The 17,014-nt window shown below is 46.5% G+C and overlaps 1 protein-coding gene across 1 annotated transcript in view; it reads right to left on the bottom strand.

Annotated features, from left to right (window-relative positions):
* The window catches only part of LOC122919302 (UAP56-interacting factor-like), a 43,304-nt gene extending 36,078 nt beyond the window's left edge, over positions 1-7,226 (bottom strand). The window contains exon 1 of the mRNA XM_044268246.1: positions 7,068-7,226. Coding sequence (XP_044124181.1) covers positions 7,068-7,077 — 10 coding nt within the window. The 5' untranslated portion in view covers positions 7,078-7,226. The remainder of the gene's footprint in view (positions 1-7,067) is intronic.
* Between the last annotated feature and the right edge of the window lie 9,788 nt (positions 7,227-17,014).

Here is a 17,014-nt window from a genome sequence, read left to right as displayed (position 1 = left end):
AGAGCGCCCCATGCGCATGGATGATGTGCCATGCGATCACGTGATCCATGCGCTTGGGGCGCCCTGACGTCACTCTGGAGCGCCCCGGGAGCCGCACGGATGGTAAGTATGCTGCTCCCCGCTCCCCACTGCACTTTACCATGGCTGCCAGGACTTTAGCGTCCCGGCAGCCATGGTAACCATTGAGAAAAAGCTAAACGTCGCATCCGGCAATGCGCCGAAACGACGTTTAGCTTAAGGCCGGATCCGGATCAATGCCTTTCAATGGGCATTCATTCCGGATCCGGGCTTGCGGCAAGTGTTCCGGATTTTTGGCCGGAGCAAAAAGCGCGGCATGCTGCGCTATTTGCTGCGGCCAAAAAACGTTCCGGAACAGAAGACATCCTGATGCATCCTGAAGGACGGACTGTCCATTCAGAATGCATTAGGAAAATCCTGATCAGTATTCTTCCGGCATAGAGCCCCGACGACGGAACTCTATGCCGGAAGACTATAACGCAGATGTGAAAGAGCCCTAACAAATACACCATTTCAGGTTCAGATACTCTTTAAGGGTACTTTCACACTTGCGGCAAAGGATTCCGGCAAAACGCATGCAAACTGATGGCATCTGTCAGATGGATCAGGTACCTGACCCGTATGACAAATGCATTGACATGCCGGATCTGTCTCTCCAGTTTCATCCGGAAAAATGGATATGTCATTTATTTTTTTCACATTTTTTGCGGTCTGATCATGCGCAGACCGCAATGCCGGATCCGTTTTGCCGTATCCGGCATTAATGCATATCAATGGGAAAAAATGCTGGATCCAGCTTTCTGGCAAGTGTTCCCGGAATTTTGGACGGACATAAAACCGCAGCATGCTGCGCTATTATCCCCGTCCTGAAAAGTAAAAAAGACTGAACTGAAGACATCCGGATGCTCTCTATTCAGAACGAATTAGGATAAGGCCTCATGCACATGACCGTTGTTGTGGTCCGCATCCGAAACGCATTTTTGGTGGCTCGGGTGTGGACCCATTCACTTCAATGGGGCCGCAAAAGATGCGGACAGCGCTCCGTGTGCTGTCCGCATCCGTTGCTCTGTTCCGTGGCCCTGCAAAAAAAATATAACATGTCCTATTCTTGTCCGTTTTTGCAGACAAGGATAGGCATTTCTACAATGGGCTGCCCGTTCCGTTCCGCAAATTGCGGAAGGCACACAGGCGGCTTCCGTTTTTTGCGGATCCGCAGTTTGCGGACCGCAAAAAACAGCACGGTCGTGTGCATGAGGCCTAAAACTGATCAGTTATTTTCCAGTATTGAGCCCCTAGGACGGAACTCTATGCCGGAAAAGAAAAACGCTAGTGTGAAAGTACCCTAAAGAGAGACTACCCACACCACTTTAAGAATAGTAAAAGGGGTATTCCCCGTCTGAGAGTGGAGCCAGAGGTGAGACCCGCACCTTTTATACTGTTTAGGCCTCTTTCACACTGGCATGTGCGCCCCATTTCCGTATTGCGGACAGCATTTGCGGATCCGCAATACACGGGTGCCATTCCGTGGGCATTCCGCATCACGGATGTGGACCCATTCACTTGAAAGGGTCCGCAAATCCGGAGATGCGGAATGGTGCGGAACGGAACCACGGAACGGAACCCTACAGAGTGCTTTCGTGGGGTTTCGTCCCGTACTTCCGTTCCGCAAAAGGATAGAACATGTCCTATTTTTTTTTGTGGAAAGGCCAGATCGCGGACCCATTTAATTGAATGGGTCCGCGATCCGCTGTGGCTGCCCCACGGACTGTGCTTGTGTATTGCGCCCCGCATTTTGAGGGGCCGCAACATGGCAACGGGCCGCACACGCTAGTGTGAAAGAGGCCTTAACCAGAGCTTCACCCCCTAATGGAAAGTAGCTAGATTATGCAATCCATGATGGTCACTGTTAGGCCCCTTTCACACGGGCGAGTTTTCCGTGCGGGTGCGATGCGTGCGGTGAACGCATTGCACCCGCACTGAATCCTGACCCATTCATTTCTATGGGGCTGTGCACACGAGCGGTGATTTTCACGCATCACTTATGCGTTGCGTGAAAATCGCAGCATGCTCCTCTTTGTGCGTTTTTCACGTAACGCAGGCCCTATAGAAATGAATGGGGTTGCGTGAAAATCGCATGCATCCGCAAGCAAGTGCGGATGCGGTGCGATTTTCACGCATGGGTTCTAGGTGACAGTCTATTCACTGTATTATTTTCCCTTATAACATGGTTATAAGGGAAAATAATAGCATTCTGAATACAGAATGCATAGTATAATAGTGCTGGAAGGGTTAAAAATAATAAAAAAGTTAACTCACCTTCTCCTCTTGTTCGCGTAGAGGCCGGTCTGTTCTTTAGCTGTGGCTGAAGGACCTTTGATGACGTCAGATCACATGCTCCATCACCATGGTGATGGACCATGTGATTGGAGCATGTGATCTGACGTCACCTCAGGTCATTCAGTCCACAGCTAAAGAACAGACCGGCATCTACGCTAACAAGAGGAGAAGGTGAGTTAACTTTTTTATTATTTTTAACCCTTCCAGCACTATTATACTAAGCATTCTGTAGTCAGAATGCTATTATTTTCCCTTATAACCATGTTATAAGGGAAAATAATACAATCTTCAGAACATCAATCCCAGACCCGAACTTCTGTGAAGAAGTTCGGGTCTGGGTACCAAACATGCGTGATTTTTCTCACGCGAGTGCAAAACGCATGACAATGTTTTGCACTCGCGCGGAAAAATCGCGCATTTTCCCGCAACGCACCCGCCTCTTATCCGGGCAAAAAACATGACGCCCGTGTGAAAGAGGCCTTAGGCCTCTTTCACACGGGCGAGTTTTCCGCGTGGGTGCAATGCGTGAGGTGAACGCATTGCACCCGCACTGAATCAGGACCCGTTCATTTCTATGGGGCTGTGCACATGAGCGGTGGTTTTCACGCATCACTTGTGCGTTGCGCTAAAATCGCAGCATGCTCTATATTGTGCGTTTTTCACGCAACGCAGGCCCCATAGAAGTGAATGGGGCTGCGTGAAAATCACAAGCATCTGCAAGCAAGTGCGGATGCGGTGCTACTTTCACGCACGGTTGCTAGGAGACGATCGGGATGGGGACCAGATCTTTATTATTTTCCCTTATAACATGGTTATAAGGGAAAATAATAGCATTCTGAATACAGAATGCATAGTACAATAGGGATAGAGGGGTTAAAAAAATAAAATTCAAATTAAACTCACCTCATCCACTTGTTCGCACAGCCCAGCTTGTACTCTTTCTTCCTCTTTGAGGACCTGTGAGAAAAGGACCTTTGATGACGTCACTGTGCTCATCACATGGTCCATCACATGATCTATCCATCAAAAATAGACAAGTATAGCACATGTTCTATTTTTTGGGCGGGGCCCCATTGAGATGAATGGGTCCGCATCCGATTCACAAAAAAATTGTTCATATTCACGTAGACTGGTCTAATTTATTTACGCATGAAAAAAAGCCCTTAACAAAAGTGTCTAGGATTAGAAAAAAATTGCAGCTTTTTTTTTTTTCTGAAATTTTGTTTCTGAAAACAGCGCCACACCTGCCCGCAGGTCGTGTGTGGTATTGCAGCACAGCGTTGATGGAGCTGAACTGCAGATATAACTCATGAGTAAGTGTGGGGGTGTTTCTGGGAAAAAAAAAGCAGACGCATTTTTTCTAATCCTGGACAAACAGGAAGCATTTATGGTATGAGTAGTCTTTGGTTTTTGGATATATTTGTCTGTGTTGACTCATACCTTGCTAAGAATAACCTGTCGTATCTCCACTGGGCACTGCCAAGGAAAGATCCTCATACTGCGCCCATACTAATTTGTTTAGTCACTGCTGTACGACATAAAATAGCACAACGACTAAGGGGGGATATTCCCAGAGCATGTCAAATTGTTGAACTATAAGACCCAGCATGTCCTGTGATGTGAACAGACAAGTACAGCATAAGGCCTCGTTCACATGACAGGTTGTTTTTTGTGATCCGCAAATTGGGGATCCGTTGTTCCGTTGCCGTTTTTGTTTCCAATGTGTTTCCATGTGTATTTAGTTTTTTTGGGCAGACAACCCCCAAAAAAAAAGCAAGGTAAAAAAAGTGTAATTTTAATATCCCCACCCAGAATACTGGTATATATGCTGGTCCCCAGGCAACGGATTCTACAAAAACGGACGCGGATGACAGACGATTGTGCATCCGCATTTTTTGCAGTCCCATTGACTTGAATGGGTCCGCTAACCGTTTTTCACGGACAAGAATAGCACAGGTTACCACGGACGCGGATAACAAACAGTGGACTATCCGCATTTTCAACGGCTCCATAGAAATGAATGGGTCTGCATCAAAAATGTTAAAATCGGCGGAACGGATGCGGAAACAAACAATGATCGTGTGCATGAGGCCTAAGACGCATTGCCACAGCATGATGATTGATTCAATGCTATAAATCCATAGGGGGTCTAGCAACAACCGGCGCTTAGGGGTCATTCACACAAACGTATTTTCTTTCCGTGTCCATTACGTTTTTTTTGCGGAACCATTCATTTCAATGGGTCCACACAAAAACAGAAGTTGCTCCGTGTGCATTCCGTTTCCGTATGTCCATATATCATTCCGTAAAAAAAATAGAACATGACCTATTATTGTCCACATTACGGACAAGGTTACGACTGTTCTATTAGGGGCCGGCTGTTCCGTTCCGCAAAATACGGAATGCACACGGATGTCATCCATATTTTTTGCGGATCTGCTTTTTGCGGACCGCAAAACACATACATTTGTGTGCATGAGCCCTTACATTATGTGAAAATGCAGGGGCGGTTACATCCGATACCGCTATACATAATAATGGAATACTGCAGATATAGGGCTCATGCACACGGCTGTGTTCTGAAGTCCGCAAATCGTGGATCTGAAAATCACAGATTCTGACCGAGTCCAAGACTCCATTTATTTTTCAACTTCTGTAGAAATGTCCTATCCTTGTCCGCAGAACCACGGGAAAGACGTGTGGATAGCACACAATGTTCTATCCGCATCTATTGTGGCACCATTGAAATGAATGGGTCTGCTTCCGATCTGCAAAAAATGGGGATTCGGACAGAAAGTACGTCCGCATGAGCCCATACCGAGATGGCGAACTCGGCGACTGATGAGTATGTCTCATCACAACATCCTCTTGTTATAGTGAAGCCCTATTGATGGACTGTGAGTCAATCTGGCTTCAGAACGGCTTCTTGTTTGCTGGGTTTGCAGGGTCCGTTTGTCATGGGCACCAGGAATATTCTTGACACATGCATCAAATGGACCCATAGGCCTCCCATTAACCTGACAGACTAGTATATGACAGTGTACTTCATTTTTTAGCCGTATTGATTAGCACTTTTCCATACATAAGCATGCAGTAAAAAAAAAAAAAAGTATAAGATGTGGCATAAAGGTTTTTTATTTTTACATAGGTGCCTACCTATCTATACAAAGGCGGCACATTGTGGCACAATACAGTGTGAAAATACCTACACTCCTCCCAGTAACAGCTGTGACAGCGGCCACTGCAGGGGAAATGTGGAATTACACTGTAACCTGAGTAGTGCTGCCGACACTGACTCTTGTTCCCTAATTAAGGCCTTGTGACATTTATTTTTTGTTTGCATCGGATCTGCATTTTTCCCGTTCACTTTAATGGTGGTGCAATAGATGCAGACAGCACGCCATATGCTGTCCACAGCCGTAAGTCCATTGATATTGGTACACACCTCCCTTGCCTTGCTGCAGCAGACTGCCATTGGAATACATTGCGAGGACTTCTGAGCTCTGCCAGTCCTCTCCGTTATAACCGTACACTGAAGAGTCCTGTCAATGTATTCTAGTGGCGATTTGTACCGGTACGTCGGGGGGACAGGGTTGGGTATCAACACAGTGCCAGCAGTCCATGTAGTACCTCAACGGGCGTGAAGGAGGGGTAGGGCCAGGGGTGCACCACCAATGAGGCCAGGTGAGGCGATCGCCTCAGGAGGCACCAGGTAGGGGCAGGATGGAGGCAGCAGAAGGGCCGTGGGGAATAAAGAGGTTAGGTTAAGAAATTGGCATTGGGGGCGAGCGCGTTTCAGTTTTCGCCTCAGGCAGCAGAACGGCTAGGTGCGCCCCTGGGTAGGGCTGTCCTTGTAATCCATAGATGCTGTGGCTCTCCAGTCTGGTTAACAAAAATACAGAAGTAACGCCCTGTTTTCCAGATCGTAATAGTACCGCAGACATAACAATTACCGTTAAGGCCCCATTCACACGACCGTATTTTTAGTCCGCATCCAATCCGCATTTTTTTGCGGATCAAATGCGGACTCATTTATTTCAATACGGACAAAAAAAAAAGCTGACTGCACACCGTGTGTCCGTTTCGCAGCTCCGCAAAAAAAAATAGAAAATGCGCAGTTTTGCAGACAAGAATAGGCATTGTTAGAGCTCCTGCACACGCACACATGCAGATAGCAGTCCGCAATGCACGGGCACCGTCCATATGGCCTGCGCTGACAGAGGCAGACCCGTTTAATGGGTCTGCAATCCGTCCGCTCCAGACAAAATATAGAAAAAAATATAGCTCCATAATGCTTTCCTGGCCTTCCGCTCTGTGCCTCTGCTCCCTATCTTCCAACTTGCGGAACCTTTCAAGTGAATGATACGGTGCGCATGCGGCCAGCGCCTGTATATTGTGGACCGGCTGTTTGCAGGCTGCAATATGGGCATGGCCGGCACACGTGCATGAGCCCTTACCATGCAACACAGACATCACACGAACGCCATCCGTATTTCTTGCGGACCAACATTTTTCGGATGTAACCTAAATATAGTCAAATCGCTCACGTCATCCAGAATAATTCCATCACCAGCCTTACTAGTTCTACTAATCAGCCATGTTGTTAGGAATAGAAGAGGGGCAGTGACTACCCCAGAGCACATGTCCTTAGACAGGACACTTGTGGTGTCAGCAGGGACTCTCCACAATGCAGCACAGCAGCAGTCACCTACCCAAGGACATGTCAATCTTCTTATTGTCCTCCTGGACCTTCAGCTTCTGGCTGACTCTCGTCCACCTCCATGGCTGCCCGGGGGGAGCTCCCTGACACCAGGCACAATGGCTACAGAAAGCTCCGGACACAGAGTGCCCTCTCCAGGCTGGAGCGCATGTCCTGGCTCCATGCCAACTCCTGAGGATGCCAAATAGGGGCATGAGCTCTTACTACAGGGCAGACCCTGCCTGGAGCGCTGCCAGGACGGGCACAGGTGCTGCTGTATACCAGGCAATCACCCGGGGACAGGCAGCACCGACACTGGAGATACAAGGTGTCTGATCCGTATTCACATCCATAGAAACTCTGCGCTTATCACAGGCTGGAGACTAAGGGGACATGTATGTACATTTCCAGCAGATGGCGCTGTTCTACACCAATACTATAGGGGGAAGGGAACGTCACATTTCATGTGCTTTATATTCAGTACTTCCCTTTTATCTATCTATCTATCTATCTATCTATCTATCTATCTATCTATATCTATCTATTATCTATATCTATCTATTATCTATATCTATCTATTATCTATCTATTATCTATATCTATCTATCATCTATATCTATCTATCTATTATCTATATCTATCTATCTATCTATCTATCTATCTATCTATCTATCTATCTATCTATCTATCTATCTATCTATCTATGCGAGCGAGCCGAGAGCGAGCGAGCGAGGAGCGAGAGCGAGCGAGCGAGCAGCGAGACGAGCAGCGAGGAGAGAGAGCGAGCGACGAGGAGCGAGAGCGAGGAGCGACTAGAGCGAGCGAGGAGCCGAGAGCGAGAGCGAGCGCGAGCGAGGCGGCGAGCGAGCGAGCGAGCGAGCGAGCCGAGAGCGAGCGAGCGAGCGAGCGAGCGAGCGAGAGAGGAGAGAGCGAGCGAGCGAGCGAGCGAGGAAGAGCGAGGCTAGCGAGCGAGCGAGCGAGCGAGCGAGCAGCCGAGAGCGAGCGAGCGCAGGAGCGAGCGAAAAGCGAGGGAGCCGAGCTAGCGAGCGAGCGAGCGAGCGAGCGAGAGCGAGAGCGAGCGAGCGAGCGAGCCGAGAGCGAAGCGAGCTAGCGAGAGAGCGAGCGAGCGAGCGATCGAGAGCGAGAGCGAGCTAGCGAGCGAGCTATCGAGCGATCGAGCAGCGAGCGATCCTATAGGATCGATCTATCTATCTATCTATCATCTATCTATCTATCTATCTATCTATCTATCTATCTATCTATCTATCTATATCTATCTATCTATCTATCTATCTATCTATCTATATCTATCTATCTCTATCTATCTATCTAATATCTATCTATCTATCTATCTATCTATCTATCTATCTATCTATCCTATATCTATCTATCTCATTATCTATCTAAAATCTATTTATCCTATCTATCTATCTATCTATCTATCTACCCTATATCTATCTATCTATCTATCTATCTATCCTATATCTATCTATCTATCTAGAAAAGAGAAAAAAGGCAGCACTCCAAATTGTGATGAAAAAAGTTGACGGTTTATTCACCCATCTAGCAGCAACGTTTCAGCTCTCTCTTTGGAGCCTTTGTCCAGCATACATAAATAGTGCAAATAATTAGCAGAGTTCTAAATTGACATATAACAATAAAGTGCAAGTGCATAAGTAATATTGCCATATAAGAAGTATAGTTCATCTATCTTCATAATTCAAACCCCCATAGCTGTGAACATGATCATACAAATTCCATAACATGATCAATACAGTGCAAAATCACAAAATATACATGATTGGCAATCAAGTGTGATAAAGTGTACAAAGTGCATCTCAATAATAAATCAATTAAAACATTAAAAACCTTTGAATGGATCACATTGAGCCAAAGAGACCTGGTGGGAACTGTTGGCGTCCGGAAAAGCAGTCGGCGCATGCGCCGCTCCATCTGTTATCGCGAAACACATAGTAGTTACAGGGAACATGAAGACCACAATAAAGATGGCCGCTATTGAACATCGCACTAGGGCGCATGCTCATGCCAATACAGGCCGGCAAGCATCCAGTACAGAACTGAAAGACACATCTATAGTGTCCAAAGCACCGCAGTTAGAAGCAGACAAGGCTGATCCACATACAGAAGACCGACGGGTGAGTGCCGGCCTCCAAGTGGAATGTCTGTGACAGCGGGGCGGCACGGTCATCAAACCGCAAAAACCCTACTGTCCAGACCTGACAGCATATCCGCTCCGTGACAGAATCCACCACGTTATGGATGGGGTCCACAAAACTGTGAGCCCACTTCTCCTGTCAGTGGGGGGGTCACGGATACACTGCATCGGAGCAAATAGTATATTGATTTTGAACATGACAAAGCCACCCCCGTCAGTGAGCAGTGTCATCCGAGCCCCATCCGCGGCTGGAGTGGCACCGAAACACAGACATGGGCTGTCACCAAAAAATTGGTAACCCAACATAGTAAGCAAATGAATAACATAAATGGATCGCCGGCACAGTTCCTCCAGTCTTCACCATACGTGACCATTCATGGCATACAGTCAAAATTATTGTCCTACAAAAAAGGAAAACACAGTTAGTATATAGCACATGCTGTTTTCCATACACAGACTCAAAGTCGAGAGTACAAACATAACCAATGACTAGACAACCCTAAATTCTACATTTAAGCCCTGTGGCTTCAAAGTACCCAGTGTATAGATCCAATAGAGCTCTCGTCTCTTCTCTACAATAATTTAGTTCTATCACCACCTCGCCTCGAGGGGGGTATTTGTTCCAAAATTCTAAAGCGTAAATCATTTTGTGTATGTTTAGCCTGAGTGAAGTGTTTTGATACGGGAAGATCCATTTTTTGTTTTCTAATAGAATATCGATGTTGATTGAGACGAGTTTTAACGTCCCAAGTAGTCTCACCTATGTATAAAAGGTGGCAGGGACACATCAACAAATAAATAACATAGGACGGATCACATGTTAAGTATTGTTTGATCTTGACTCTTTGTCCAGAGACCGGGTGAACAAATGAGTCACCTCTTAACATCAGATTGCAGTTTACACAATTATAGCATGGAAAGCTGCCTTTGTTCTCTTTTCTATACATTTGGGATCTTGGTCTCAGATCCCCGGGAGGATTTGCACCCGTGCTTATTGTGTGCTGCTTTTTTTTCTTTTTCTTTTCTTATCTATCTATCTATCTATCTATCTATCTATCTATCTATCTATCTATCATCTGTCCATCTCATATCTATCTAATTTACCAACTGATATTCTGGTGTGAATCTGACACTGGTATTACACCAGTGTAGCTCACTCGGTACGTTAGGATATGTCTGTAATATTGTCAGATGCTCCCATGTTCCCCTGTAGTGAGCTATACAGCTGGGGGTCCAGAGCCACCGGTTTGGAGACCACTGCTATAGGATGTGCAGAGGCAGCCCCTGGTGGACATTCAGGGGGTTGTAATGACCCTCTTTGTTAGGCTACTTTCACGCCTGCGTTCGGTGCAGATCCGTCCTGTATGAACGGATCCGTTTGCCGTATTCTTTTTAAAAAAAAGTCTAAGTCAAAACGGATCCATCCTGACTTACATTGAAAGTCAATGGGGGACGGATCCGTTTTCAATTTCACCATATTGTGTCAGTGAAAACGGATCCGTTGCCATTGACTTACATTGTAAGTCAGGACGGATCCGTTTGGCTCCGCATCGTGAGGCTGACACCAAAACGGGGGACGGATCCGTTTTCAATTTCACCATATTGTGTCAGTGAAAACGGATCCGTTGCCATTGACTTACATTGTAAGTCAGGACGGATCCGTTTGGCTCCGCATCGTGAGGCGGACACCAAAACGCTGTCCGCCTCCAGAGCAGAATGGAGGCGGAACGGATCCAAAGTGATGCATTCTGAGCGGATCCTTGTCCATTCAGAATGCATTGGGGCTGAACTGATCCGTTTTGGGCCGCTTCTGAGAGCCCTGAAACGGATCTCACAAGCGGACCCAGAAACGCCAGTGTGAAAGGAATCTACTGTAGATTGTGGGCCCCAGTGGGGACAGGGACAATCTCTGTACAGCGCTACAGAACATGTACAGGTTATATAATGAAGAAAAATCTGCTATATACGATAAATAGTATGTATAACTGTCCCTGTATCTGGTAGACCAGCTTCTCCCTGCCTCTTTACTTTCTGACAATTACGAGCGCTGACTGCCCGCTCTCATGTATCTTCTGTTGGCTCGTTACTTATTCAGTGCACCGGGGATACAGAAGGATCATACACTATAAGTGCTCGCCACATTGACAGTGTAAGGGTACGTACACACTAGCGTTATTCTTTTCCGGGATTGAGTTCCGTCCTAGGGGCCCAATGCCCAAAAGAACTGATCAGTTTTATCCTAATTCAGGATTAAGCATTCAGAATGGAGAGCATTCCGTTCAGGCCTCATGCACACGACCGTTCAGTTTTTTGCGGTCCGCAAAAAACGGAAGTCATCCGTGTGCCTTCCACAATTTGCGGAACGGAACGGGCGGCCCATTGTAGAAATGCCAATTCTTGTCTGCAAAACGGACAAGAATAGGACATGCTATATTTTTTTTGCGGGGCCACGGAACGGATCATCTTTTGCGGCCCCATTGAAGTAAATGGGTCTGCACCCGAGCCACAAAAACTGCGGCTCGGATGCGGACCCGAAAAACGGTCGTGTGCATGAGGCGTCGGAATGCATCAGGATGTCTTCAGTTCAGTCTTTTTGCCTTTTCAGGACGGAGATAATACCGCAGCATGCTGCGGTTTTATCTCCGTCTAAAATTCTGGGACACTTGCCAGAATTTTTTTCCATTGAAATGCATTAATGCCGGATTCGTCCCCGAGTGTTCCGAAAAAAATAAATGCCGGATTGTTTTTTACGGATGACACCGGAGAGCCGGATCTGGCATTTTAATGCATTTGTCATACGGATCAGGATCAAGTTTGCATACGTTTTGACGGATCCAGCAGGCAGTTCTGGCGACGGAACTGCCTGCTGGAATCCTCTGCCGCATGTGTGAAAGTACCCTCAAAATAGCCGTGAGACAGCGCAGAATATACGTAGATTGTCAGTTCTAGTGATATATATGAGGGAGCAGTGAGCCCAGCATCTTCACAGCTCAATACTGTGAAGACGGATATTCCTTAGCAATGCTCATTTATAAAGTGCTGCTAAGGGACACCTCAAAGCCAATTTTTCTATACACATGTAAAATTTTTCTTAATAAAGTACCAATATTTCGTTTCATAAGATGTAGTTTCCCCTGCCCCAAAAGTGGGGGGAGAATGGCAGTGCATCTTATAGCGCTAATTCCTTTATAGAAGCGGTCATTAGTATTCCGAGGCGTGGGGAGCGAGGAGTGTAGCGCTGCTAGCGCTGGCTGTACCGCTGGCTGTACCGCTCCCTGAGTTTCTCCCAGGCACTGGGGTGTCCTGACTGTGTGTATTGTCGGGCTGTAGTGCACCTAGGCATGCACTATGACCGGACACGGTGCGGCAAGGACCAAGGAACAGTGAGTGCAGAAGAGATGGCAGTGCTGTCCGGAGAAGGAGAGGTAAGTTCATTTATTGTTTTATGTCGGATCTGAGGTCTGATACAACTTTGGGGTCTGATCTGAGGTCTGAAGGATCTTGGGGGGTCTGATGAGAGTCTGATATGAGGTCCAAAGGGTCTTGGTGATCTGATGGGGGTCTGATCTGAGGTCGGAAGGACATCAGGGGTCTATTGGAGGTCTTATTTGAGGTGTGATGGAGCTTGTGGGTCTGATCAGAGGTGTGATGAAAAACATGTTTTCTTATTTTCCTCTTCTATATCCTAATGTTTTATGGAGCAAAAATACGGTATATTACAAAAATTTCCTTGTCAATTCCCCTACATATTGCAAAAAAATGTAAATGACAGTTACACTTTAACACAGCCTATAGAGCCGTTTATAGTAGTTCTCCTATAGGATGTCAGAACTATACCACTGTCAAATTTATGATTGCTTTAGTTTTGCCATAAAATAGTTTTTATATACCTGTCAAGGACCTTTGAAAAGAGCCCAAGGGGCTGTGCCAAACATCTGTGGAGCCCAGCAGCACCCTTTCCGAGGGAGCCCAACACCATCCTGCATCCCAAAGTCCCCTCCTAGCTCCTCCGACATCATTCAGAGGACTCTGTGTAATCTCACCTGTGCTCCTCACATAAGCCCCTATGTGGTCTTCCATGTGGGGCGGTGCTGGGGCTCCCTCGAAATGAGCACACCTGGGCTCCACAGTCGTTTCGCACAGCCCCTTGGCCTCTTTTCAAAGGTGATTGACAGGTATATAAAAACGATTTTATGGCTAAACTAAAGCTACCATAAATTTGACAGTGGTATAGTTCTGACATGCTATAGGAGAGCTACCATAACCTATAAACGGCTCTATAGGCATAATCTAGCTGACAGAGTTCCTTTAAGCTGGCCATATACATTAGATAGTTCAAAGCTATCCCTCCTGACTAGGGATGACCGAATCGATTCATATCATCTGGACAAATTCTGTGGGGGACTGTCCCTCTGCAGATGATTCCCCACTGTGCGACAGATTAACATGACCGCACATCTCACGCGGCCTTGAAAATCTCATGCATGTGCAGTTACTGTATCTGCGCATGCACAGATGATATGCCTACCAAAACTAATTAGCGATTGTGCATGCACAGCTAAAATTAGTTAAGGGGCGCACGCAAATTTGTTGATGCAGATTCATAGGCATATCATCCACATGTGCCGAAACTTGCAGTAACAGCACATGTGCAAGATTATCAAGGCTGTGTGAGATGTGTCGGGGGAGAGGGGAAAGGTCCCCATATACAGTTGTGTTCAAAATAATAGCAGTCAGACGTTACTAACCTGATCAATCACTGTTTTTGTTAGAAATGATATTTATACATGGCAAATAATTTACTAGCAGGTGTAGTAGAGTAATAGAAATTCAACAGACCCAACAGTCATGACATGCATGCTGCTGATTCTCTGTAATGCAATCACTTATTGAAAGGAGCATGTTCAAAATAATAGTGTGGAGTTCAATGAGTGAGGTCATTCATTCTTTGAAAAACAGATGGCAATTATTATCCTTATTTAAGGAAGGAAGGCAGCAAATGTTGTACATGCTGGTTACAATGCATTTCTCTCTGAAAATCTGAGGAAATTGGGTTGTTCCAGACATTGTTAAGAAGAACAGCGTATCTTGATTAAAAAGTTGATTGGAGAGGGAAAAACATATAAAGAAGTGCAGAAAATGATAGGCTGCTCAGCTAAAATGATCGTAAATACTTTAAAATGGCAACGAAAACCTGAAAGACGTGGAAGAAAACGAAAAACTACCATTCAAATGGATAGAAGAATAGCCAAAATGGCAAGGACTCAGCCAACAATCAGCTCCAGGAAGATCAAAGAAGGTCTAAAGTTACCTGTGAGTACTGTTACAATTAGAAGATGCTTATGTGAAGCCAAGCTATCTGCAAGAAGCCCCCGCAAAGTCACACTGTTGAAAAAAAGATATGTGCTGAAGAGGTTACAATTTGCAAACTAAAGCTGTAGAAACCAGTGTCAGGCAGCTGCTGTCAAGGCCAATAAGATATTGGGTTGCATCAAAAGGGGCATAGATGCCTGTGATGAGAACATAGTCCTACCACTTTACAAATCACTGGTCAGACCACACATTGAGTACTGTGTACAGTTCTGGGCTTCTGTGAACAAGACAGACATAGCAGAGCTGGAGAGGGTACAGAGGAGGGCATCTAAAGTAATAACTGGAATGGAGGGACTACAGGTCCCTGAAAGATTATCAACCTTAGGGTTATTCACATTAGAAAAAAGACGACTGAGGGGAGATCTAATAACTATGTATAAATATATCAGGGGTCAGTACAGAGATCTCTCCCATCATCTATTTATCCCCAGGACTGTGACTGTGACGAGGGGACATCCTCTGCGACTGGAGGAAAGAAGGTTTGTACACAAACATAGAAGAGGATTCTTTACGGTAAGAGCAGTGAGACTATGGAACTCTCTGCCTGAGGAGGTGGTGATGGTGAGTACAATAAAGGAATTCAAGAGGGGCCTAGATGTATTTCTGGAGAGTAATAATATTACAGGTTATAGCTACTAGAGTTCGGTTGTTGATCCAGGGAGTTATTCTGATTGCCTGATTGGAATCGGGAAGGAATTTTTCCCCTAAAGTGAGGAAAATTAGCTTCTACCTCACTGTTAACAGGCTGAACTGAATGGACAGATGTCTTTTTTCAGCCTTATAAACTATGTTACTATGTAACTATACAGTCTTCTAAATCTTCCTGACGGTCTTTTGCGGTCAAGCAGGAGTTCTGATTTGCCTTTCTATCAATCCTACGAGCAGCTGTCTCTAAAATTGTTCTTGGTCTTCCACACCTTCTCTTGACCCCCACTGTTCCTGCTAACTGCCATTTCCTTAACCACCTACCGACCACCTAATGCAGGGATGCGTCCTGCGGGCGGCCGGGTTATTCCTCCTTGACGCATCTATGCGTCATCTCGCGAGAGGCGAGATTACGCGCATATGCGGCCCGCACATGTGCAGGTCGGCAAAAGGCGCACAAGGAGTTGGTCACCAGCCTGCCAGCCAATGATCAGCGCTGGCAGGATGGTGACTTTTAAAATAATGAACCACCAGGCATATAACACATTATATTTATAAATTTAATGTGTTAAATGGCTTCTGTGCTCTCTGCCGGTCCTTTTCGTCGGTTGGTCTCAGCAGAGAGCACAGATCACAATGAGTTCACCAAACACTACATATTTAGCCCCAGATCACCAACCCCCCCCATCACCCCAATTAACCCCTTGATCACCCCTGTCAATCACTAGTGAAAGGGAAAAAAGTGATCAGTGTAAACTGTCACATTTTTTTCCCCACCAGTATTGACTGTTAGGTTTAGGTTAGTTTAGGCCCCCTTTGGTAGGTAGTTAGCTTCAGTTAGCGCCCAGCCCACCGCACCGCAGTCTGTTATTCGCTGATTAGCGTATCGCTAATCAGCATTGTGTCATGGAACCATGAACCAGACGTACAACAAGAGATAAGTGGAAATAAGAAGGCTTTATTGAAAATCAAGCTGTAAGCAAAAGTCCAAACGGATGGCTAAACCGAAGCAGGGTCTTGCGTAGACAGAGGTCAGGAACCAGAAGGGTAGTCAGACGAAGCCTGGATCAGGAACCAGCAGGGTAGTCAGACGAAGCCAGGATCAGGAACCAACGGGGTAGTCAGACGAGGCCAGGATCAGGAACCAGAAGCAGCAGCAGTCTTAGTAGCATGTGAACACAGGAGGACCAAGCAAGGAACTGAAGCCACAGACCTCCTATATATATGAGCTAGGCATCCAGCTCCTCCCAGTGGGAAGGAGAAGCCGCAGGGTGGGAGGCTACAAGAAACCCAGAAACCAAGATGGCCGCCAGCACATGTCAAACGAAGGAGAACAGTAAGAAGGTAAGACCATGACAGTACCTCCCCCTCAAGGGCCCCTCCTCCGCGGAGTAAGGAACGGTTTCTGAGGGAAGCGTGCGTGGAAGGCTCGGAGCAAAGCAGGAGCATGGACATCTGCGGAGGGAACCCAGGAACGCTCCTCTGGACCATAACCACGCCAATGGACCAAAAACTGCAACCGACCGCGGACCAGGCGTGAGTCCAGGATATTGCTCACCTCATATTCCTCACGATTGCCCACTTGGACTGGACGGGACCGAGGAACCGAGGAAGTGAAACGATTACACACCAATGGCTTCAACAGGGAGACATGAAACACGTTGGAGATCCGCATGCCAGGAGGAAGCGCAAGGGCATAGGCTACCGGGTTTACCCTGCGAAGCACTCGGAAGGGACCAACAAAGCGAGGCGCCAGCTTGGGAGTG

Source organism: Bufo gargarizans, chromosome 9 (assembly GCF_014858855.1).
Source record: "Bufo gargarizans isolate SCDJY-AF-19 chromosome 9, ASM1485885v1, whole genome shotgun sequence".
NCBI classification, from domain to species: domain Eukaryota; kingdom Metazoa; phylum Chordata; class Amphibia; order Anura; family Bufonidae; genus Bufo; species Bufo gargarizans.
The sequence above is the reverse complement of the archived record's forward strand: the minus strand, read 5'-3'. Positions and strand labels throughout refer to the sequence as shown.